The sequence below is a fragment of the Eleginops maclovinus genome, chromosome 22 (genome assembly GCF_036324505.1).
Source record: "Eleginops maclovinus isolate JMC-PN-2008 ecotype Puerto Natales chromosome 22, JC_Emac_rtc_rv5, whole genome shotgun sequence".
Lineage (NCBI taxonomy): Eukaryota > Metazoa > Chordata > Actinopteri > Perciformes > Eleginopidae > Eleginops > Eleginops maclovinus.
The window spans coordinates 14467166-14488979 of NC_086370.1; the positions used below are offsets into that span (position 1 = coordinate 14467166).

The 21814-nt window shown below is 40.4% G+C and overlaps 4 protein-coding genes across 9 annotated transcripts in view; 2 read left to right on the plus strand and 2 right to left on the minus strand.

Moving 5' to 3' along the window:
* The window catches only part of LOC134858450 (E3 ubiquitin-protein ligase MARCHF8-like), a 69864-nt gene extending 62482 nt beyond the window's left edge, over positions 1-7382 (plus strand). For 4 of the 6 annotated variants that reach the window (XM_063874339.1, XM_063874338.1, XM_063874340.1 and 1 more), the window contains 4 exons: positions 65-245; positions 1170-1305; positions 2720-2734; positions 3845-7382. In XM_063874339.1, the coding sequence (XP_063730409.1) occupies positions 65-245; positions 1170-1305; positions 2720-2734; positions 3845-4149 (637 nt within the window). In that variant the 3' untranslated portion in view covers positions 4150-7382. The remainder of the gene's footprint in view (positions 1-64; positions 246-1169; positions 1306-2719; positions 2735-3844) is intronic. The other 2 variants (XM_063874341.1, XM_063874343.1) reach the window with 1 other exon arrangement.
* Positions 7362-16708, minus strand: alox5a (arachidonate 5-lipoxygenase a). The gene is made up of 16 exons (XM_063874336.1): positions 16566-16708; positions 14275-14375; positions 13650-14179; positions 12546-12744; positions 12351-12432; positions 12151-12273; positions 11387-11493; positions 11048-11220; positions 10818-10964; positions 10224-10427; positions 9947-10033; positions 9468-9646; positions 9190-9311; positions 8731-8831; positions 8077-8247; positions 7362-7932 (listed from the first exon to the last, which is right to left on the minus strand). Exons 3-16 carry the CDS (start codon positions 13797-13799, stop codon positions 7753-7755), a joined length of 2025 nt encoding a protein of 674 aa, XP_063730406.1. The 5' UTR covers positions 13800-14179; positions 14275-14375; positions 16566-16708; the 3' UTR covers positions 7362-7752.
* On the minus strand, positions 14586-21674 carry slc25a16 (solute carrier family 25 member 16). Its single transcript, XM_063874337.1, has 10 exons — positions 21161-21674; positions 20860-20988; positions 19812-19904; positions 19584-19717; positions 19312-19375; positions 18954-19075; positions 17749-17815; positions 17472-17634; positions 17299-17367; positions 14586-16915 (listed from the first exon to the last, which is right to left on the minus strand). Exons 2-10 carry the CDS (start codon positions 20954-20956, stop codon positions 16759-16761), a joined length of 966 nt encoding a protein of 321 aa, XP_063730407.1. The 5' UTR covers positions 20957-20988; positions 21161-21674; the 3' UTR covers positions 14586-16758.
* Positions 21447-21814, plus strand: part of tet1 (tet methylcytosine dioxygenase 1) — a 28063-nt gene continuing 27695 nt past the window's right edge. The window contains exon 1 of the mRNA XM_063874332.1: positions 21447-21479. The gene's annotated coding sequence lies outside the window, so the exon portion shown is untranslated. The remainder of the gene's footprint in view (positions 21480-21814) is intronic.

The window sequence follows — 21814 nt, forward strand, 5'->3', positions numbered from 1 at the left end:
TTCCCTCCCGTAACAACTGTCTTTCCTCTAGCTTTGTGTTGACGGTATTCTTTGATTCCTGTAGGATTTGTCACTGTGAAGGCGACGATGAGAGTCCTCTGATCACACCATGCCACTGCGCGGGGAGCCTGCGCTTCGTCCACCAGTCCTGCCTACAGCAGTGGATCAAGAGCTCTGACACGCGCTGCTGTGAGCTCTGTAAATATGAGTTCATCATGGAGACCAAGCTCAAACCGCTGCGCAAGGTGAGACACAGATTGTATGAATACATTTTGGTCTAGAGTCAATTAATACACACGTTCATTAGTTTAGCATCATAATAAATTCAGGCTTTTGTTAGAGCTCCAAGTGTCCAAACTAAGTTCACGTCACTACCTTCTTATGAAGTTTGAAAACGCCAAGAGCTGCCTCCAAACTGTCAGGAAGATAACACCAGCATGACACGAGCTTTGAAGCCTTTTTCATTAGTGGGACTTGTTAGAGGGGTGGCTGTTTCATTTCAAATGTTTTGGAGGCAGTGCACTCCCATTAAAGGCTCTTATCAATCACTGTGGCCTGGAGATAGCAGGACATTAATTAAAATTCCTCCACCCTCCATTAGCTGCACAAAAGGCCTTAAACAAATGCTCAGCTGTTAATGGCTTCTCAATTCCACTGTACGTGAAGAGCGAAGAGGAGATGAGGACGTAGGTCTTGGTATGTAGAAATGATCCGAGGATGCTAAGTGTTATCTTGCACTGTTATGTCAGCTTCTCGACAAACTACCTCATCACTGAACACATGAGGAATATATTTTGGATAATGGGAAAACCGATAGATCTCATGGTGTTGGCATCCTGTTTTATTTTGTTTCTTTGTATCGCTGGGCTCATTTCCTGATGCTGTTTTGTGAAGCCAGGAGCAGACAAGGCACCAGGCCACTGTGCAACTTTTCTTCTCAGTGTTACTCGCCAGGGCCAGAAATGTGATGTAGCGCTGGATCTTGATCACAGAAGCTCCTGAAAGCTCTCCATCAAATATTTCCCTCACACACTCCAGAAAAGAAAGCCAACCATTTAGTAGCTTTAAGTGTGTGTGTGTGTGTCTGCAAACTTGTGTTTCTGTGTGTGAACACACTGTTGACCTCTTCAAATGTCCTTCCTTTTGTCCCCTCCTGTTCTGTGCCTCAGTGGGAGAAGCTACAGATGACGGCGAGCGAGAGAAGGAAGATAATGTGCTCGGTCACCTTCCACGTCATCGCCATCACCTGCGTGGTGTGGTCGCTTTACGTCCTCATCGACAGAACAGCTGAGGAAATCAAAGAAGGCCAGCACAGACTAACACACACACACACCAAAAAAAAACATTAGCGTAACATTGATGTCTCTGTTGGATGTAGTGTTGTTAGATATCGTCCATTCATCCACAATCCAGCTCCTTTATGTATAGTATTTAATGAGACATCTGCATAGCTGTAGTGGTATTTCAGCAGTGCAAACAGTGTGAAACGTTCTCTTAGATTGGAGTATATGTGGGCGTGTTAGATGTTAATATCTACATGTTAAATCTCCTCTCGTTCGTCTCTTAACTATCTTGAGATCAAATTTGAGATCGGGACTTTTAGCGTGAGGTTATTATAGCAAGGTCAGGTGATTTTGGTCCGATTATGTTTTCGTGTGTGTGGTTTGGCTCAAGTTACAGGTCAATGTGTGTGTGTGTGTGTGTGTGTGTGTGTGTGTGTGTGTGTGTGTGTGTGTGTGTGTGTGTGTGTGTGCGCTCAAGTCTTATCACTGTGGTTATGTGTAAGATGGAGCAGACGTACGGTCCTGCATCATAATGTGACAGCCGTCTGTACCAGCTGGGCGCATGTTTGTTTATTTGAAAAACTGGACTCTAAACACACAAACATCTTAATATTTAAGTGAAGCAATTTGAAGACGGACCTCCACCGTTGAAAAAAGTGAACAGCTGCTGTCAAAACCCAAACTATCCCTTTTGGGAATTGTTGGGCACATAGTTTTTTCTGATTCTTGATGTAGATATCAGACTTAAATTTAAGGGCCAAACTGAAACCTGATGTCGACCACAGACTGTAAAGTTTTCAGCCGGACATCATGGTCTTTTAAAACTTTGCGAATAAGAGGGTAAAGTGACTAGGATTTTGAATGGCTTTTAGCAACCTTTAGAGCTTTGACTTCTCCTCAAGTCCATCTTGACCAAAATGGTCAGCGGCACTGAGTTTCGGACAGCTTAGCGGCGCCATCATCAAAGTGTGGGGCCTGCTTTGAAGAAGAGCTGTTGTATCTTCTGCTGGCTCTACCTCGGCTGCCACTCACTCCTCTCTGGCATATTTGGTGCCTCTGAGACAGCGTACAGATGGAAGAGCAGGCTGTGCCTGTTAAGCCCAACCTGATGATTCAGACTTGTCACACTCTCTGGGGGCTGTCAGGTTCAATCACCATGGTGATGCCAATGAGCTCCTCACCAGTCCAGTCCGTCGTCTGCCAAGTCACACAGAGCCACGTGGTGTTTCTGTCTCGGTCTGATTGCAAAGACACAAGCAGATCTGAAATGTATTCCGTTGTATCCTTTGATTTGTGAGGCAGAGCTGATGTTTATGATTGCATGATGAATAACATCCAACTGTATAATGTGACTTTAATTTCAATTTAGCGTATTTCTATCAATCTGTTTGTGTGTTTGGTAATACATGATACTTACACTTTCTTTACTCATGCAGCCGGAAAAATCCCAGGTAAACATTTCAACTTTGGCCTTTTAACTTTCAAATTGTGTTTTCCCTCGTCAGCCTTTTTGTCCAGTTCATTTCAAACTGCACTTTTCACCCCCTTCCTTCCTCTGTCTGCCTTAAGTTCAGGATATATGTACTGTATATATATAATACTTCTTCACCCTTAATGACCGGTTATTTTCGCACATGTCACTGAATGTTCAAATCTAATGTAAACAGAGAACAGCAACACGCTGTGATCTTCTGTGATGTACTAAATACTATCATGAATAAGTAGGATTTAGTAATTGAATTGTGAACCTTACCTTCATTCATATTCTCCTAGCAAGCTGAAATATAAGCGAAAAGTCGGAACCCTTGCAGATTAGCGGTGTATTTCAAAGAAGACCTTTTTTTGTTGTCTCCTTTTTGTTCTTATTTTTGAAGATCCCCCTTTCTGCCTACCAGTGCTGCAGCCTTTTACAAATGGTCACACTTCCCTTAATTGCCAGTGTTTTACCTCTTACATAGAGCCTTATGTTTGAAGGGTTTTGCAATTTGCAGAAAAGCGGCAACTGTCTCAGGGACCATATCGATTTATTTTGCACGGTTTGGCAAATATACTTCAAATCGCTCATCTTAAAAGCCTGCGGTATTGCTGCAGTTTTATAGTGGTGTTGTTCTCTCTTTCCAACCAATCATTTATTTCCTTTTGTTGTGTGTGATTATTTTGGGGGCATTTTATGACTTAATTAGACAGCAGCATTGGAGAGATGACAGGAAAATATAGTTTTTATTCACACCGCTATACAGTGTGAAAATGAACTTGCTCTCTTAACAGCGTGCGTCTGTAAAATGATCAGCTAGAACAAAAAGAAACAAATGATGGCTTGAAATGAAAAGTGGAAAAAACACTATAAAAACACTGCAAGCTTCGCGGTTAGATAGAACAAGAAACACATATTATTTATTCAAATGAATATCTTAAAAATGAGGAAACGTTATGACATTGATGCAAAATAATACTCAAACACAATTATTTCCCGAGTGGTGTTCACGTATTTTGCTGTATTTGTTTCCAGTCATTGTTTGAAAGGCACCCATGTTTCTTTTTGTGTGCCTTCTGTTTCTCAGGGATCCTAGAATGGCCTTTCTGGACCAAGCTGGTGGTGGTGGCCATCGGCTTCACGGGCGGACTGGTGTTCATGTACGTCCAGTGCAAAGTCTACATCCATCTATGGAGGAGACTCAAGGCGTACAACCGGGTCATATACGTGCAGAACCGTCCCGACACGTGTAAAAAGCTGGTGCTGGAGAAGCCGCCTCTCATGGAGCCCAGTCTGGAGAGCAAGGAGGCTCTGGCTCCAACCCAGTCGGACACAAACTCCTCCCAGTACACAGAGACAGAAGACTACAGTATGGAGGTGCTCCACGTCTGACCACTCCTACACGTACCACACACACAAACAGGCCCACAGTGAAGAGCAGCATCGTAGAATTGCTCGGTGACTGAGGAACGACCACACACTCCCTTTCTTCTGACCCCAGACTGACCTCCAGTCCTATTCTGGTCATCTTATATTCCCAAAACTCCATCAACAGAGAAGGATAGACCCCAACTGTCTTCTTCTGTCTACATTCCTCCGCTCAGACTTTATCCCTCCCTCCATAAATCCACACTCCCACCTGTCTCCTTTCCCAGGACTGAACTGGTTTTACTGACTTCTGTAAATGTATAAAAAGGCCTGGAGCATACAACTCTCTCTACACACACACAAACAAACACACACACACACACACACACACACACACACACACACACACACACATTCTTACATGTAGACCTCTGTGCGAGCAGGACTGAGACAAATAGACTCACAAATGGCTCATGAGGTCTACACGTATCTGATGCGTGGTTTTCTTTGTGAGTTTGTTAAATTGTTTGTTTTTACCTCCCCTGAGTGTTGGGCTAACCTGCCGTGGATCAGTATGTAGCGCCGCGCATCGGATCTCTGGAACTTTCCAGCTACTGCCATCTGTGTCGCTGTGGTCTGTCGGCTCCGAGCAGGCCTTGATCTGAACAAGCATCGAAGCACTTTTGTTTTTTTTAGTTCCCAAAAACAAATCCCCTCCCTTCTTCCTGGTCTTTTCTGTCTTTGATATGAATTAAATCTTAATGTATATGTTGTACATGGGGGATAGCACATTCAAACTCCTGTTTTATTTAACATTTCCTCACACACACATATACAGTACATGTATCTTAACCCTCCCATGGATGTAAAAAAAGGAATTGGGGGTTAAAAAATGGAATCATTGAGTGTTATAGTCAAAATAGACAATACGAGTTATGTGTAACGCCAGGCTCAAAGCTCTAATGCAGATCATGGAAAATCCAGCCACATCACTTCTTTACCCCAACGAAACTTTCTGAAGGCTTTGAGAATGTAAACTTTTTTTTAAATGATAAAAAAGAAATGTATAAAAAGAAAAACAACATTTTCTACTGGTCACAGGAAATTGTGAGATAATTTCCATGTCTTGGGAACATAACGAAAGCCTCCGGGCATAAACAGGGCCGCTCATGTTTTTCTATCATGCGGTTGACACAATATTTACAGTGTGATATTCCATGTGCAATTTTTAATATGTTCATTTGTTTGCTTAGTCACGGGATGTGCCCTGAGAAATCTGCAGCTGCCTATTTTCAGTCTGTCCTCACATCGCTCCCAATGTGCAGACAGTGCAACTATTTTTCCCAAATACATTGATTTGATTCAAAAACTGACTGAACTGTGAGTTCTAACTGTGACTGCTCAGAATAAGCTTTCATGACTACACCTTTACAATGAATTCCTCCAGCTATGTTGACACTCCTGCACGAGTTTATGTGTGTCTTTCTTCTTCCCAGACCAATCATACGGTGGCGTGACCATTTCAGTATTTGATCACAAGAGAGCCAGCATGTTGCCTCCCCTTTTATTGAGTGTTTGTCACACATCTGGCCTTATGTTACCCAAATGAGACAAATTGTTCCAAAGTATTTTTTTCATTCCTAAAAGGAAGCACATGTTAAATACTGTAAATGCATTATCTCAGCATCAAGAAGATTGTTGCATCAGTGTGACATATTAGGTTGTTTCATTAACAAACAATGATATTTATTTTTGCAGTAAAAGCAATGCCATGCACTCATCCTTACATACAGGGTGCATCGTCTCTCTTCAGTGAGCTGCGGCACCGCCTGCTGGTGAGATGCTGTATGTGCAGTCTGAGTTAGGCAGCAGAAGATTTCTATGGGCGATGTGTTTTGGGCTTACACTCATTGTAAGAGCTTTTGTGTACTTGGGAGCACAGCGATGCCAGGCTCATGTTGAGCCTCACAGCCATTCCAGCAACACACACATTTTTTAAAAAACTGTCTTTGATACCAGTATACTGTCTGTGAACGATGATGGTCCAACAACATACGTGATAAGTACTGCTCAGCAGCAGCAGCAATAAATGAAACATGCGCTTTGTTTTTTTGCAACAATTCATACTGTACTTGTGTATATGCCCCACAGTGACTTGAAATCTGGAGTCTAATATTATTTTAAATACATAATATGAGCCGAGGGAGTTGTTGTGTGTTAAGTTGAATTAAGAGCTGATAACGAGAAGCGTCTCTTAAACTTGGGTCCCCGCGAGGCTCAGTGCAATTAGACAGATAAAAAGTGCAATTACCCTTTTGTTGATATTCTATTCTATAGTTATGTAATGGTGTTTAATGTCCAGGCTGTCCTCTGGGAATGAAATGATTATTTCTTCATTTTGTGTTGTATTTATTTTGAAAAGAAAACAGAGTACAATTTGTTCATTCAAAAAATAATTCATTAGTAATTTTATGCAACTTATACTTATAGGTTTTTTCCCCAGAAAGAACATTAGTGTCACTCTTTGTTTTTCACTTATAAGATTTTTTTTTTATTTAATTTTTTTAAAGCTCCACCTTAATCTACTCTTCCATCTCCCTTTCGAATTGCTTGATGAATTTATTTTAATTATGCAGAATATAATCATTTAAATGCAGTACAAATTTGAACGTTTCTTGCTAACGCCATTGCATATGTAGTTTCCCTGGGATGGAAGATTAATGAAGGATGTAGATTGTGCTTTTTTTTTTTTTTTTCTCATAGTAGCTGGCTCCTTACATGAAGTCTGGGACGGAAGTTTTGAGGCCACTTTATGACACTTTAACAAGCGGGCTTCTTACCTTCTAAGAGCTGCTTTTTCTTTTTTTGTGTCTCTAAAATCTTAAACGTTTCTCTTCATTTTATAAACCTTTAGAGCAGCACACGGACTGAGGATGAAAAGTACTTCCTCAGCATAAGTTTATCCATATTTACCATGGCTTACATCTCGTCATGTCTGGGAATAGTGTAACTTGCATAAATCTACATTTGTTTACTACTGACTGGACTTGAACATATATGACTGTTCCCCTGTCTTATGATATCATTCCACAAGTTTGTCTGTGAATTTACTTTGGAATAGTAACTGTAAAGGATTTGGTAAAAGTACTTATGTTTTTTAAAAGAAATATTGATGTGTTTTCAGTTTAATTTCCCATTATTGAACAAAGTATGTAGAATTAAAAAGAACAACCAAATAAAAATTAAGTTACTTTTAATGCTTTGTGTTGTTTTTTTCTGAACTTAAATGTGATGGTTGACAGCATCTGTAAGTGACACTGTCACAAAATATGGGAGAAGGTTGATGTAGCATCCTTATTATCAGATGTAAAGTTTAAACACTTGTGTATTAGCAGAAAGAAATAAGGAAGTGCAGGTACAAATGTAAACATCAGAGTTCATCAGCAAAGTTGAGGTTTTAAAATTGGCTTTTTGTGTCAGCACAATTTGCATTTCAATATAAAGAAGTATCAAACCCCTCATCGGGATCACAAAAAGGTTCCTAAATGCTAACTTGGACATCTCAGTATTATCCGAACTTCAATGTGCTTTTGGCGAAAATATTAGGTTGAGATATTATTTTATTCCTCAAACAGCAACACTGTTTGGGATTTTGTCAGGAGACATGTTGTAGTAAGGCAGCTTCTTCCCTTCGTTCCTGGTTTTGATGGAGAGGCTTATCTCTGCCAGCTGCTTCCTGAACTTCTTCATGGCCTCCTTCACGGGCTTCTCTATGAAGTGCTCATCAGGATACATGCCCAGGTACAGCTGCAGGGAGAGAGGGGAACCAGGTCAGGAGGCACACGCAAGGGAAGAAGCTCATAGGGAGAGGGAAATTAGAAGTGGAGACTTTGTATCCAACTGTTTTGGCTGAGCTGTGTGTGTAAGAGTGAATATGTGCCCCTTCAGTACCTCACACTCCTGGTACTGACTGAGGGCCCAGACGGCCCCCAGGTGCCAGCTGGAGCGTCCGCGATCAGGAAGGCTCTCGATGATTAAATTCACATCTGCAATGCCCTTCTTGTTGGGCGGGGGCCTTCTCATGGTAGACGGAGCGTTGGGGATCCAGGAGCACCAGTCGTACTACACAATGTTAAAAAGATAGTATGTGCATGCAGTAGATTTACTCAGAAACTGTACCAAAGAAGTATTTTGAGGAACATTCGTTGCAACTGTACACTTATACTCTTGCTAAACTTGCTTTGACCACAATGTGGCACTAGAGAACACACGTTTAACATACATTATGTTGCTGGATATAAAATGACCACACAATGTCATTTTAATTAAAATCTTATGATGTTGAGCTATACCTCTATCTGTTTCTCTATTTATTTGTCTTATTAGTCAAATACTATTTTCATGACAGAAAATGTGGCAATTGTAAAAGGACTTTACTGCTCTATTGTACTACATCAAATCCTATCTCGACACACTGAAATACAAGATGTATGAAAAGTTGAATTTGAGCTAATAATATGATACGCCTGTGTTTTACATTGACAGTGAATTAACTTGCTTACTTTAAATAATAATGACATTGAATGTCTACTACTCATTATTCACCTGTCCAAAGTTGACAGCTGCATGCTGGGATGAAGCGGTGAACACAATGGCGGTCAGGTACTCTGACAGCTCGGCACGGGATTTCAGTGACTTGGGAAACTCTGTACACATGCAGAATTGACAAAGAGAGATACAATCTTTACAAAAACAGCCTTTTTTTGGGTGCTTTGTAAAATATCCTACCACAATGCAGGTAATGGAGAAATGCAGGAAGGGCATTGCAACAGTGAGGTTCAGTCATTGACACCATCAGACCGCTGTGGCTTCTTGTCTTCACCCTCAACATTTTATCTGTGACAGAACAGATCTGAATTTGTAGTGCTGTCTGTCACCTGTCATACCAGTGTCCTGCAAAAATCCCTACACTACTACAATTGTCTCTCCTCGCAAATAAAACTGCTGCATTTTGACTGCTAAAAAAAGACTTATGCAAACAGGACGTGTTTAATGTGTACCCACCACAGTGATCGAAGTCCTGCATCCCGAAGCTGCACACATCTTTAATGAAGGCCTGGATTTCTTCATCCTCCTGCAAGGTCTCATCGCTGGTGTAGTAAATATGCACCACATCAGACACAAAGCTGCCAGAAAGGAAACAGGGCAGCAGTCACATATAGAGGAAATTGCTAAAACTTCTCTCTTACACTCAATAATAAAAAGGACCCCACACTGTTTATGGTTTGCGTGTTATCCCTCCCTTAAACACACAAATTATATATATCAGTGCTGTTCCTCACCTCTTGGTAGCCTCCCACACCCTGTAGCCGTCATCTCTGTAGAAGTACGTGGGCAGCTCCTCCTCGTTGTCCAGGCCACGCGCCTTGATGATTTCGGGGAAGCACAGAGACCTGAAGGTCAGAGACTTCACAGCCTTCGTGATCAGCTCGACGTGACCACCTCCACCTGTAGCATTCGCCTTCACGAGGATGGAGAACATCCAGCGTCATTATCACAAATGTAGCTCATTACTCCTGCAGCTAAGGAGTTGTGCTTTTGTCCTCCTATATTCTTGCATGCATATAGTCAAATACCCATTACTGAATGTTCTAATAATAGGAAGTACATTTGTTGGGAACTTTTTCCTTCATTTCCTGCACATTAATTGTTATAGCTTTGGATTTTAACAAAACACAGACTAGATGAACTGTAAGTCAGATAAAAATAAAGACTGAGTTTGAATTCGTTTTATATTTTGTGTCCACATCCACAGACTCACCTTGTCAAAGATGCCAAACTCACAGATGAGCTGCTCTCTGGCCTTGGTGTTGATAGCGATGGTAAAACGAATGTGTGGCATAAGCAGCTGAGAGAAAGAACATCAATAAAACAATCCATTCATTAGCCTTTATTTATACTTGAGAGAATTGAAAAATCCCACCCAATGTTTTCAATAAGGGTAAAACATTTAAATAATAAAATAAAAGTTATTTTAAATCATTTCAAGTATAGGTTGGGAGGTCTGGGACAAATGGGTTAATGGGTCTGAGGTTTACCTTATACACAGGGTGAACAGCAGGAAGCTGCCGGTACATGGCAATAGCAAACACCTCTGTGATCAGGTGAGTCCTGAGCAGGTGCGTGATGTTCTGGTGGTACTGGAAGTCAGCCGAGCGGACCCAGATCTTAGCCAGCAGCCAGTCGTACTTACCGTCAGTGGGCAGGAAGATCGGGTTGTCTTTACCTGGATTCTGCCCGAGCTAGGAAAAGAGAAGAATGGATTTATAATTAAATGTTTCCCTCAAGTAAGAAGTAGTGTAAGAAAATGGCAGTATCAGGTTTATGTCTATAGCAAAGTGTGTAACCAGCTATACATAAGGAAAAATAAAAGGCAGAGGGAGGAAATTAAACTGAGTGGAAAAAAGTTATTTAAAAATAGAAAAACAAGGATAGCAAACATTTGAAAAAAGCCATGCTACATCACAGGCACATAAAAAGGACCTTCCTGCAGTTTGTTTCAGTTGCCTGAGCAAAATGCTGCTTCATAGTGTAAAGTCGACGGGCTGTGAGAGGTGAGTCGATGGATCTCAAGGACCGGTTACAGTTTTATATTTTTCATACATTTGAGGAACACACATGCTCAACATTACCTGTATGGCTATGGGCATGATCTTCTTCTGAGCGTTCTTGTAAAGCAGACAAATGGGAGCAGCCAGGTACTGCAGAGTGCACGGGTCAGTGCAGTTAGCAGTGATGCCGTCCAACAACTCGTAGTCTACTATGTAGATGTTTCCTGCCTGGATTCAGAACATGGATTCACATTGTTTGACAGTGAGAGGTTTAAACTTCTAAATGTACTCAGAAACAAACACAAGTCTACCTCTATTTCCTGCTCCAGAGTCATCTCCCTCTCCAGGCTCACAGAAACCATCTCATCAGTGACCGGAAACTTGTCCGGAATTTTGGTGCACTTTTGGATTACTACGGGGTTGCAGCCGTTCAGAAATTGGTATCCAAACATGAAGTCCTCCTTCCAGTGTTTCATCACATATTCTGGATAATAAAAAACATTATATAATATAATATAACATAACATAACATAACATAACATAACATAACATAACATAACATAACATAACATAACATAACATAACATAACATAACATAACATAACATAACATAACATAACATAACATAACATAATATATGTGAGGCTGACCTGAGATTGTGTTTTTGATTCTCACAAAGATCTTCTCAAAGTCAGCAAAGTCACTCCAAGATGACTGGAACATGTGCATGAACTGGTTCACAAACAGGTTCTCTATTCTGTAACAATTGTTATGGTCATCATCATCATCATCATCATCATCATAAGATGCAAAAAAAGTATGCAATTACAAGGTAATGTTTGTAATATGTAACTAAATACTGCAACTATTTCTCGAAAAGAAAATGACATGCCATACTGACTTTGTTTTTTGTTTTTTTCCTGCCAGTAGTAGCAGTGAAAGCACATTTAAATCCATTATTTCTGTCACAAAGCTGCAGCCTTTCTGTCAACACATTTGAAGCTCACTATGCCAAATTGTGTGACTCATTTTCCACCTATTATCCTCTGCTTCAAAGCTTTGTCATTGATGCAACTTTTATCAGAACTAATGCAGGATTCAAACAGGTGTGTTTGGTTTCTGTCTTGTGTTATTGTGTTTATGCTCAACTCTCCAGCCTGCATGAAAGCAAAATGCAAATGTCCCTGGAGATAAAACACAATGAAGCCTGTGTTTATTTCCAGGAAATCCTGGGTACAGAAAATACAAGCAGGTTATCAGACTGGAGATCAACATATGACACAGGGCATCGTGAAAGCTTTGCATTGAAACACACCTCAGAGGTTAAAGCCTCTCTGTACTGAGGGGGCATCAGCTGTTCTCACAACTACTGTAAACCTGTGTTCTACAGCAGGCTGTCAGAGGGAGCACTTACGCCTTACTGTAGTTCAGGACAAAGTCCACTCCCTTCTCAGTGTCAAACTGGATGTCCCGTGGCAAATCCTTGTGTCTGTTAGCATCTATGCTCATAGGAAAGCCTGGCTGCCACTCCTTCCACCTGTAAGGACAGTAGAGATGTTAGTGACTAGCCTCTGCCTCCCTTAACATGAAACCACAAAATGTATGTGAACTGGCCTGTAGGTCTTTCTTCTCCTTTCCAGCTCTTTCTGTCTGTGCTGCTTCACCAGGCTGGTCTTATCATCCTGAGGCAGATGTGCTGCAACAGACACAAGACAAAGTGAGCAATGGAACAATAATAGAGTTTGCACTGCAGACTGATGACTGGAGGAGGCCGGCAGTCTGGAGAACCAAATAAATGAACTCATGTACCTCTTCCATCCCGCAGCACCACCTCCTTGTCATCCACCAGCCAGCGGAAGCAGGGGAACTCCAGATAGTCTCCACTGGGGGTCTTGACTGTGATGTACTTGCAGTACCAGTCATCCTGCACCCAGTACTTTTTCTTCTCAATCTTCACTAGCACAATCTCTCCCAAGTTCTCCTCCACCCTCACTTCATAGGAGTCCACCTGCAATGGATTCGGTGTGAATCCGGTGTGCATTATAAGAGTGTCGTCAGTAAGTGTTGTTTGATAGAGGGAAGAGGTGAAACATGTTTTGCATGTCAAGACATATATGAAAACATTCATGTCACATAGAGGGTTTCATTTGTCTTCATTCTTTGGTCATTTTAATAATATATTGTAATAAAAAATATTGAGCTTGATAAAATGACTTTTTTAAGCCTTAAATTGCAAGTTTGCAGGTTAGTTAAAACCTGCCAACCTTATTTTAATGATGAAATCGTTTTAGATTGAAAAAAAACAAACAGCTTGAAGCGTGTTGAGTGGGTGCTAAATAATATTTCTATACCTCATCATACTGTATGTACATGCAAACATTGCTCAGTAAAGGCATTTATGTTTTTACATTTCTATATTATTTATTCGTTTTCCAATATATTTTTTTATATCTTTCTTGTATTTATTTTGTTAAACACAATGTGAAGTCATATCATCAACTTTACTTTATGTGCTTTATGGGTTGGAGTAGCTACAAACACCTGGACTCTATAGAGAATAAACTGAAGGGAGCAGATTAACTAGTTAAGAATACATTTAAGTAAAAAAAATAAAAAATAAACCTCTAATTGTTTATTTTCAAGCACAACAAAGTTGTTTTTAAAAGATACAAAAATGAAAAACGTTTGCTTATATTTCATAATAAAACTGCTTCATGCTCCTAGCAGCAAACATTTTTTTCTTTGCATTTCATTTCCCCTTCTAACAGAGAAAAATCAATTTACCTTCCTGTCACTTCTTCCTCTTTTAGGTCGACATGCAAACAAGGTGACCCAGTGTTTGTCTGTGTGCAGTTACTAATGCCCACCGTTCATCAGAATTGAAAATAAATGCTCTGCTGTAACATCACTTACCGCCCCCCTCTCAAAGTCATTGTACAAAGGTTTGTCCAGCAGCGTTCTCTCGCTGCATCTGTCCGTGCCCACCAGTGTAATGTAGATATAATCATCTGTCCCTGCGAACCACTGGCTGCCTGTGGAAACAGTCACCGTGTAGGAAGGCATGGCGGTCACTCAGATCCAAACGCTCTCTGGAGACCAAGAAATCTGCCAAGAGCACTTTAACAAAAGGCCCTGAGGTTTGCAAGCTTCTCCTTGTTCAAAACTGTCACTGGTGTTCACTTCTCTCTTCGCCCCATACCTCTTTCACAAACAAGAACAAGTGTGTAATCAGGCAGAAGATGGGAGGTGCAGAAAACGGATCTCCACCTGCATACTATAAAATGATGTCAGAATAAAATACGACTGACCTTCCTAGATGTGTTATCAGCGGGGATTTGTGGAGTACTGAATTGGATGTTGGTGCAGGGAAAGGTGTCTTGTACCAGGGAGAGGATACCAAATTCATTGTCCTTATTTGCAAACAACAGGACTTACTGAAATTCCTGTATAACAGATATAAGAGAGGGCAGTGAAACGGTGTTGCTGATGATATGAAAGGGACATGTAAACGTACACATCTTTTACACATCATATTTACCAGTCAAATCAGTATGTGACTCTGGACAACCACTGGCAGTGTATTCCAGTTTCAGTGAAGTAAATGCAAATCATAGTCCCTCTGTGGTTTTATAGGTGGAACTGTAAAATAAACGTTGACAGGGGTCTGTGTGTCACACTCAGTAAGTGGGAAATAGAATTAATATGAACCTACTTCACAAGCAACATTAAGAAATACATCTCTTAAAAGGAATGAAACTGATCAGAGTCTGCCTCTTATAAAAATGGTTTGCCAGCTTGACCGTATATCATTCACATGTTCAGCATCACAAATAAAAACGCAAGAAGGCGTACTGTTTCAAGATGGCATGTAATGTAATTCAGACACTGCTTAAAAGGCAAAACTGAACATGTACAAATAGAGAAAATAAAACTGACAAACATAAAAATGGCATTTTCATTTGTTCAATCCTTCTGAAAACTAGGCTTAATCTTTCAGTCACATCACATATAGCTTAATAAAGTTGTACAGTGTAGTTTTACATACATTTATGTATCCAAATGTCTTGCCTTAATCATGTGTTGCTGAAATTGTTGATGGGATACTTAAAAAACTGCAATAACAGAGTAGGATCATGTATTCGACACCAAATAGGAAACCAAAGGAGAAATACATGAAAGCACAACCGCACTGAAGATGAGTGGCATCACAATAAGCAGAAGTGTTACGGACTACTACATTTTGTTCTAGAAATAGTGGCTGGAACTTCTCATTTGTGTGAATGTACTCTAAAGCCAAATCAGGTTGCTCTCCTACTCTTTTTATTTACTACAATCGACAGACGACACAGTATGTTGGAGGATGGGTGTGGGGGTTGAATGTTAATCAACTTGTAATTAGAGGCTGTGCTGTGAAATGATACAAAATATTTTTCACAAATCTTTTTTTTTGCATTTCTAAAAATATATATTTGCTAGTTTGCAGCCCCTCTGGCAGTTATTCAATTTAAATGAACTGAAAAGTGTATAGGGGACACATGCAAACTGTGACATTTCATTTTACCACGCAATAAAGGTTGCACACTGTTGGCTCTCTGCAATTTCCCCCCATTCATATACTTGGTTTAAAACTCTTAGGAAACACATGAATCAATCTGGTGAAGAAAGATATTAAATGCAGACAAAGAAAAGAGGCTGAAAAGGGGAGTTTGGCTGAAAAGGGGAGTTTGGCTGAAAAGGGGAGTTTGACTGAAAAGACGCATGTAAACATCTGTGGTGACTTTAAGGTTGAGCGTTATGGTCCAGTTCATCATTGATAAATGTCTTTCTTAAATGCAGAGACAATGGCTCATGCAACATTTTGGTTGAAAACAGTGCACATATTTAACTTATTATCTGACAACTAGAGAAAAAATCTACCCTGACTTGTCTTTTGTGAATTTATAGAATATTGTGTCCAGCTGTGATGGTAAACAATAACATTCATAATGAATACTGCCACCCAGTGGCTGTGTGTATCTGAACCAATAAATAAATGAAGAAAAGCTACAGTAATGAGGTGCACATTTCTCCTGAGTCCCATCACGTCCCTCTTACATCCATTTCATGTCAAATGCTGACCTCTTGAATTCAGAATATCTTTCTGATTGCAGCTGAGGAAACAGAATAATTAAATATCATCAGAGCTCCAAAATTAAAAATCTGAGTGCATATTAACCAACATAAAAACAAAGCAAAGATAAGAGTACAGACATTACCTGCTCTATTCCAGGTTTGGCAATACAATGTTAAGTTATCGTGAACTGAAATAAAGTGCCAGCTTTGTCACTGCATTGATTATATTGATTTTAGATTTGAGGAAACAACAACCTATCCTTGAGTTAATGCACCTCAAAGCTGCCCTATACATCTAAAACATGCACAACTTTGAAAAAGCACACACTGTAAATCATGAGAATATTCTCAAACTCAAGCCACATTTTCAGGCAACAATTTCATTATCATGTCGGTAAAAAGGAGAACAACTAGAGAGAAACTGAAAACGGGATCATTTTAGGCTGATGTACATCTTAAAATCAAGTCAGAAGACATCTGTGTGAATGAGGGGCTTCTAAACAATCAGAGTGTTGTTTTGGTGTTGCCAACAACATCGCTAAAAAGCACACCATCGCCCCGAGCCGCTGACCATCTGTATCCATGGAGACACTGATGAGGGAGAGAAATTCAAACCACATGTCGTATGTTTGAGTAAATCTTCTCTTAAGAAGTGGGCGACTGTACAAAACCAGGAAGTAAAAAGGAACTGAATGGGACAGATGATGAGTGGCTTACTGTCTGATATCCTGTTTCCTTTTTCAGTGTGAGCTGACTCTCCTGGTGCCTTTAGTGGACTCGAGGAAAAGGCGATTTAAGACGTATCGAGTTAGCTTCAGATCACTTTCTGTTGCAAGCATCAAGGTTGATCTGTTTAAGGTCCCAAAGTGTACAGGCCCGAGTGCAGACTCATGATGGATAGAACCAGTGACTAGTTCAGGTGGAGGACCTGCTTCATGTACTCATAGGTGGTGAAGGCCACTGCCTGGGATGGGATGCAGCGGATGTAGTTGAGAGAAAGGCCTCGGTACAATCCCTTCTTGATGCCAAACTCTTTGTACACATACGTCAGCGTTTTTCTCAGAGATCTGTTGAGGCAAGAGATCATTTAAAAAAAACATTAGAGAGAAATCTACTGGGTGTATGGGTTTGGGCTCTGATTTTTTTTTTAATGAGCTTACTAAAGCGTATTGTCATTACCAGGATGTTGCTGGAGCTTTACAGATTAGTGGCTATCATACTCCTCCATGTTTTAAGCCTTTACATGTTCAATTGAAACAGCCCCCTATTCCGTTTTTGTTTTCTCTTCCGCTGTAAGCATATACTTCATTATTCAACCAAATGTGGGAACTTCTCATCTACTGTCCAAAACGCCTAAATTCAAACCGTATTTTTTTTTAAACCTCCCAGTCGAAGGTGCAGAACAACTTGTCAACAGAATATGGGGAGTAAGATCATCGGTGATACTTACGAACATTTCTCGGAGTCAGGAAGCCCGGTTCCTAGCTGCATTCTTCTCCTAGCCACATCCAAAGGGTACCTTTAGAAGGAGACACATGAAACATCAATACAATAGTGTAATAGCAAACTTCACACTACATTGGCAGGATTAGGGCTCATTGGCTGCCTGCCGACAGCACTTACGATATTGTCTGACCGATGGCACCGGCAATCCCCCCACACAGAATGTTAACGTGCGTTTTCAGAATGAGGACATCAGGGTTGTCTGAGGAGGGCTGTCCCAGCATCTCTGGGAAATGTTTCAACCCCATGCTCTTCAGCGTGCTGAAGGTGTAAAACGAGCAACCTTGAGGATGAGAGGGAAGGGGAGAAAGAAGTTAATATCTCACAAAGAACACTGGTTACGATAATATCAGATCATCTTTAAAGACTTTAATGCAAAAATCATTTTATTAATCACCTGCATAAGGAGCCATTCCAATAAGTGTTGGAGTGAGTCCCTTGTAGAAGCCCAAGATGCCCCCTTCCTTTGCAGAGAAAGAAAGAAGGTATATAACTTTGGTTTATCCAAAAAATGTCCAGATGCGGTTTTACAGGCCCATTTACAACCCTATGATTTGGTGCTAGAATGAAACAAGCTGAATTGCCTTATTTGGGGGCTTATTTAAATAATTATGACGAGCTCTGCTCTGATGGGCTGGTTTACAAGGAGCAATCCATGGCTGCCTCAGAGCCCACAGAAGTAAGTGAAGTTTGTGAAACTGTGAGAGATGAACCATTGAGGCTGTTGGCATCCAACCGTACATGTTTGCGCCTTTATCAGAGGAGGAAACTGTAGAACAGCCAGTTGATCGGAAATTGGAGAGCAACGTTAAGGAGTGGTAAGTGTTAGCGTTAGTGTTTCCAGCAGCTGATGTGGGCAAATGTTGGGACTGGACTACCCTGTGTGACGTCACACACAGGGATTGTTGTAATTCGCCCGTTTCACCGCTGTGATATGCATATTCATGATTTGCACCTGAAGGAGGAAACAACGGTGTTTGAGGATCACGGTATGTCAGTTCAATGAACCGAACTCTCCTTATTCAACTATGCCAAGGTAAATACAGTGTTCCATTCTATGGCACCTTTAAGTGTTTCCAAAATATTTGTTTTGTTGGAAAAACATCCTGATTGCTCCCTGATCTCCCCAGAGCCTACTACCACAAGGACAATTAAGCGACCTATTATTTTTACAGTCAGGTGAACAAAGCAACAATATATAAATGTTCATTATATTTTATTCATTCCCAATGCTTCTCAGAGTATTCACAGTCCCTGGCTATTCTGCCAACAGCACAGTCAGTCTGTCCCTTGCTGCACCTCCAAAAGACACAACCACTGAGCTTCATACAAATGAATGCGCAATGATGTCACCAACTTGCAAACGACCCTTCTTTTCCTATCTTGGTTGTGCAATGGTTAACATGCAAGGCTGTCATAAGAGGGAACAGATCTAAACGCTGATGTTGTCATTATTCTATTGCTATGACAGTTTGCAATCAACATTAGCTTTATACTGAGAAAAGTAAAGTAAAAAACGTGTCCATTGAAGCTTTAAGGAAAGGTTATAATGTTTGTGAAGGCTTAGTTGTTTGTTTGAGAAGTTGAACAGCAGCACACTACCTTAAAGTAGATGGTATGGAAGGCATTTGCAATTCCAGTGTATCGATGCTCTCCTGTCACCTGGAAGGCCAGTCTAGCTCTGATAACGTCCAAAGGGTAGGTGGATATTACCGCAGTCATCCCTGAAAACGCACAACAAAACAGAAGAAACTGGGATTAAGTTGATGCAGTATCTGTTACAACATGAGAAGTTGGTACTGAGGTGACAAATGTAAACATAGTCTAAGATTCAAGAAGAGCAAAAAAACAATGCCTATGATCAATACAGTAACAGAAGAGGGAAACTACAATTCAGTGCATACTATCCAACTGAAACTCACATAAAAGGCACGTCTTATCAGTGAGAAAGAGGAATTACCTGCCATAGCTCCTGCAATGAGGGAGTGTATGTGTTCAGAGATCCCGACCAGTTTACCTAGCAGCTGTAATGCCAGGAATCATAGCTTTTACCAAAAATAAAAAAACAATGCACAGCAACATAACTTTAGCAAAGAAATATACAAAATGAATAATATTAAAGCATATCACACTTCCCTAGACAACGGCTACCATTGGTTTTACTACTTTCCAGTATATTTTTATGAAACTGCTCTTTGAAAGTGTTATTCCAAAATAAAGCATGTACTATACCTCTTTATATGTTTCAAAGGCCACAAACTGGATGGCTCCATAGGGAAATATGCGGACCATCATTGCCCCATTACCCTTGTAGAAGCCTAAGTAGCCTTCTTTCTTTGGCAAGGCTTTCACAATTGCAAACACTCCTGCAAAGAAAGGTCAGAAGTTTCACTCGTGTGGCACAGAGTTGTGAAAATAAACTCTTATTGGCTTTTCATGTTTGGCTGCTGTTGTTTTTACCAAGGTGTCTGTAATGGGGGTTCTGGGCTTGAAGGAGAATCTTGATCCTGTCCATAGGAGCTATGGTACACTTGGCACAGCATCCTGCCACACCTAAACAAAAGCAGATAAACATAACAAGAACAGTATTATGCAACTTTTCTACTAAAATGGAAGAATAGTTTAAATGTTTTTAATGAATCTTGAATGCCTGACATGGCAATGAAATAGGTCAATCATGTATAGATAGGTGGACTGTTGAACAGTAGCGTTGGTCGTGAAACAGAAGAGAAGAAGCAGTAAACCATTTAGTGCAACTGAAAGATGATCTGTTGCAAGATCAAATAGATGAAGAGCCACAAAACAACAACACAAAAACAAACCTGCCTTTTCTATAATAGCTGCACAATGTAGAAAACAGAACTTACTGTATAAGCTAAACGTATGTGAAAAACCAGCTTGTGTATTTGTAAAATGTATGATCAACTGAATCTTGAAGGTTTTAAGCAACCCATCTAAGTGCAGTATGTTCAAAGTCCGTAGGGTGGCTGTGCAGTTTATGCGTCACAAAAGAAAGCAGGAGAGAGTCAAGTAACTCCTGTAGATAAGGGCACATGTGCCTGCAGCGCCCAGCAGCAGCAAGGAGCCTGTTTGGCTGACAGGACCCTGATGACTATCTTTTATCGATCTTTATTGAGCCTGTGCTCACATTCTCTTTTATCTGCTAGTATCAGTTTTTCAAGGTCAAACACAGAAATGTACTAATTAAGGCGTTAAATGTGTGCAGCAAATAGCTAGCACTGTAGGATATTTACAACAAACAGATATATGAGGAGATGGAATCCCTCCTGTCTCAATTTCCCATTTGAAATTCTCTCCAGACTTCAAATAGCTAAAACCAATACATTATTTTATATGGATACAATCCTATATACCAGCACATTGCCTTATTTCAATACACTTTTGTAGAAAACAGAAGGCTGCAAGCTGTCTCCAGAGTTCTACAATATGTAAATCATGTGGAAATCGACTTGAAAATCATAATATAAACTCATATATCAGATCCTACCTCCAGCTACCAAGGACCGAAGAATGTGGTAGTCCCACTTGGCAGGGGTGCCACTGCTTATAGCAGGAGATGTGGAGACAACAGCCTCTGATGTCATCCTTCCTGCTCAGGAATCTGCCAAATCCATAGCTGTACAAACGAGAAATTACTGTGACTCACATGTGAGTATGGGAATGTAACACCGTCCCGGAAAATACCTATATCAGCACACCACAGTCTCAGATTTTGTATGTACTTTAGGTTGGGATGGGATGGGATATAACAAGCTTTTAGGGTTATGCCATAATATTAAGATACTCACAAGATGATCGAGACTGTTAGAGGCACTAAACACAGAAGAAGTGGAGGCTCTGTCCGATGAAATCTCTTCAACGAATGTCTCTCCCCTCTCGGGATGATCCTGGCTGTTAGAAAGTGGTGTTACTGTGAAGGCCGGGTGGTCCTGAGAAGCTGGTGGTTCAATGTTTCAGGTGAAAACAAACAGGCTCTGGTGTGACGAATGAACCGTGGATACTTTCACGATTTATGTACCACTAATGCCCTTCGCCCGTTAACTGACTGACACAGTCGCAGGTTTATGACGCAGGATGACGTCAACAGACGAGGGACGACGGGCTGCGGTACATTTCGATTCGTTTGTTTTCATAGTTAATAGGGGGAGATTTAGACGAAAACAAGGACTCTTTTTACGAATATTTTATTTTTCATTTTAGCCTCTGTTAAAAAAAATTAGGTTTAACAATGTACAAACATTGAGCCAAACGATTTCAGTTAATAACGATAAAAATGAGTAATATAAGATTTATTATGATATTACGCTACTTACAGTTTTAAATTTAATTGATATTTTTTTGTCAATGATTAAGACACATTACCCGGATTAAAGGCTCTAAAAACTGGCACAATTTGTTTTTTTATTATGAAAAATGTTTTCAGAATTCTCAATTTCATAAAA

What these genes read in the sequence shown, in the direction of transcription:
- alox5a (XM_063874336.1), bottom strand. Translation starts at nt 13,799, where the DNA reads ATGCCTTCCTACACGGTGACTGTTTCCACAGGCAGCCAGTGGTTCGCA. An exon ending in GGTGCTGCGGGATGGAAGAG is followed by an intron (nt 12,433 to 12,545) that starts GTACATGAGTTC and finishes TGTCTGTTGCAG; the next exon opens with CACATCTGCCTCAGGATGAT. An exon ending in AGGAGAAGAAAGACCTACAG is followed by an intron (nt 12,274 to 12,350) that starts GCCAGTTCACAT and finishes CTGTCCTTACAG; the next exon opens with GTGGAAGGAGTGGCAGCCAG.
- slc25a16 (XM_063874337.1), bottom strand. Translation starts at nt 20,956, where the DNA reads ATGACATCAGAGGCTGTTGTCTCCACATCTCCTGCTATAAGCAGTGGC. An exon ending in TCCATACCATCTACTTTAAG is followed by an intron (nt 17,816 to 18,953) that starts GTAGTGTGCTGC and finishes TTCTCTGCAAAG; the next exon opens with GAAGGGGGCATCTTGGGCTT. An exon ending in GCCATCGGTCAGACAATATC is followed by an intron (nt 17,368 to 17,471) that starts GTAAGTGCTGTC and finishes CTCCTTCTAAAG; the next exon opens with GTACCCTTTGGATGTGGCTA.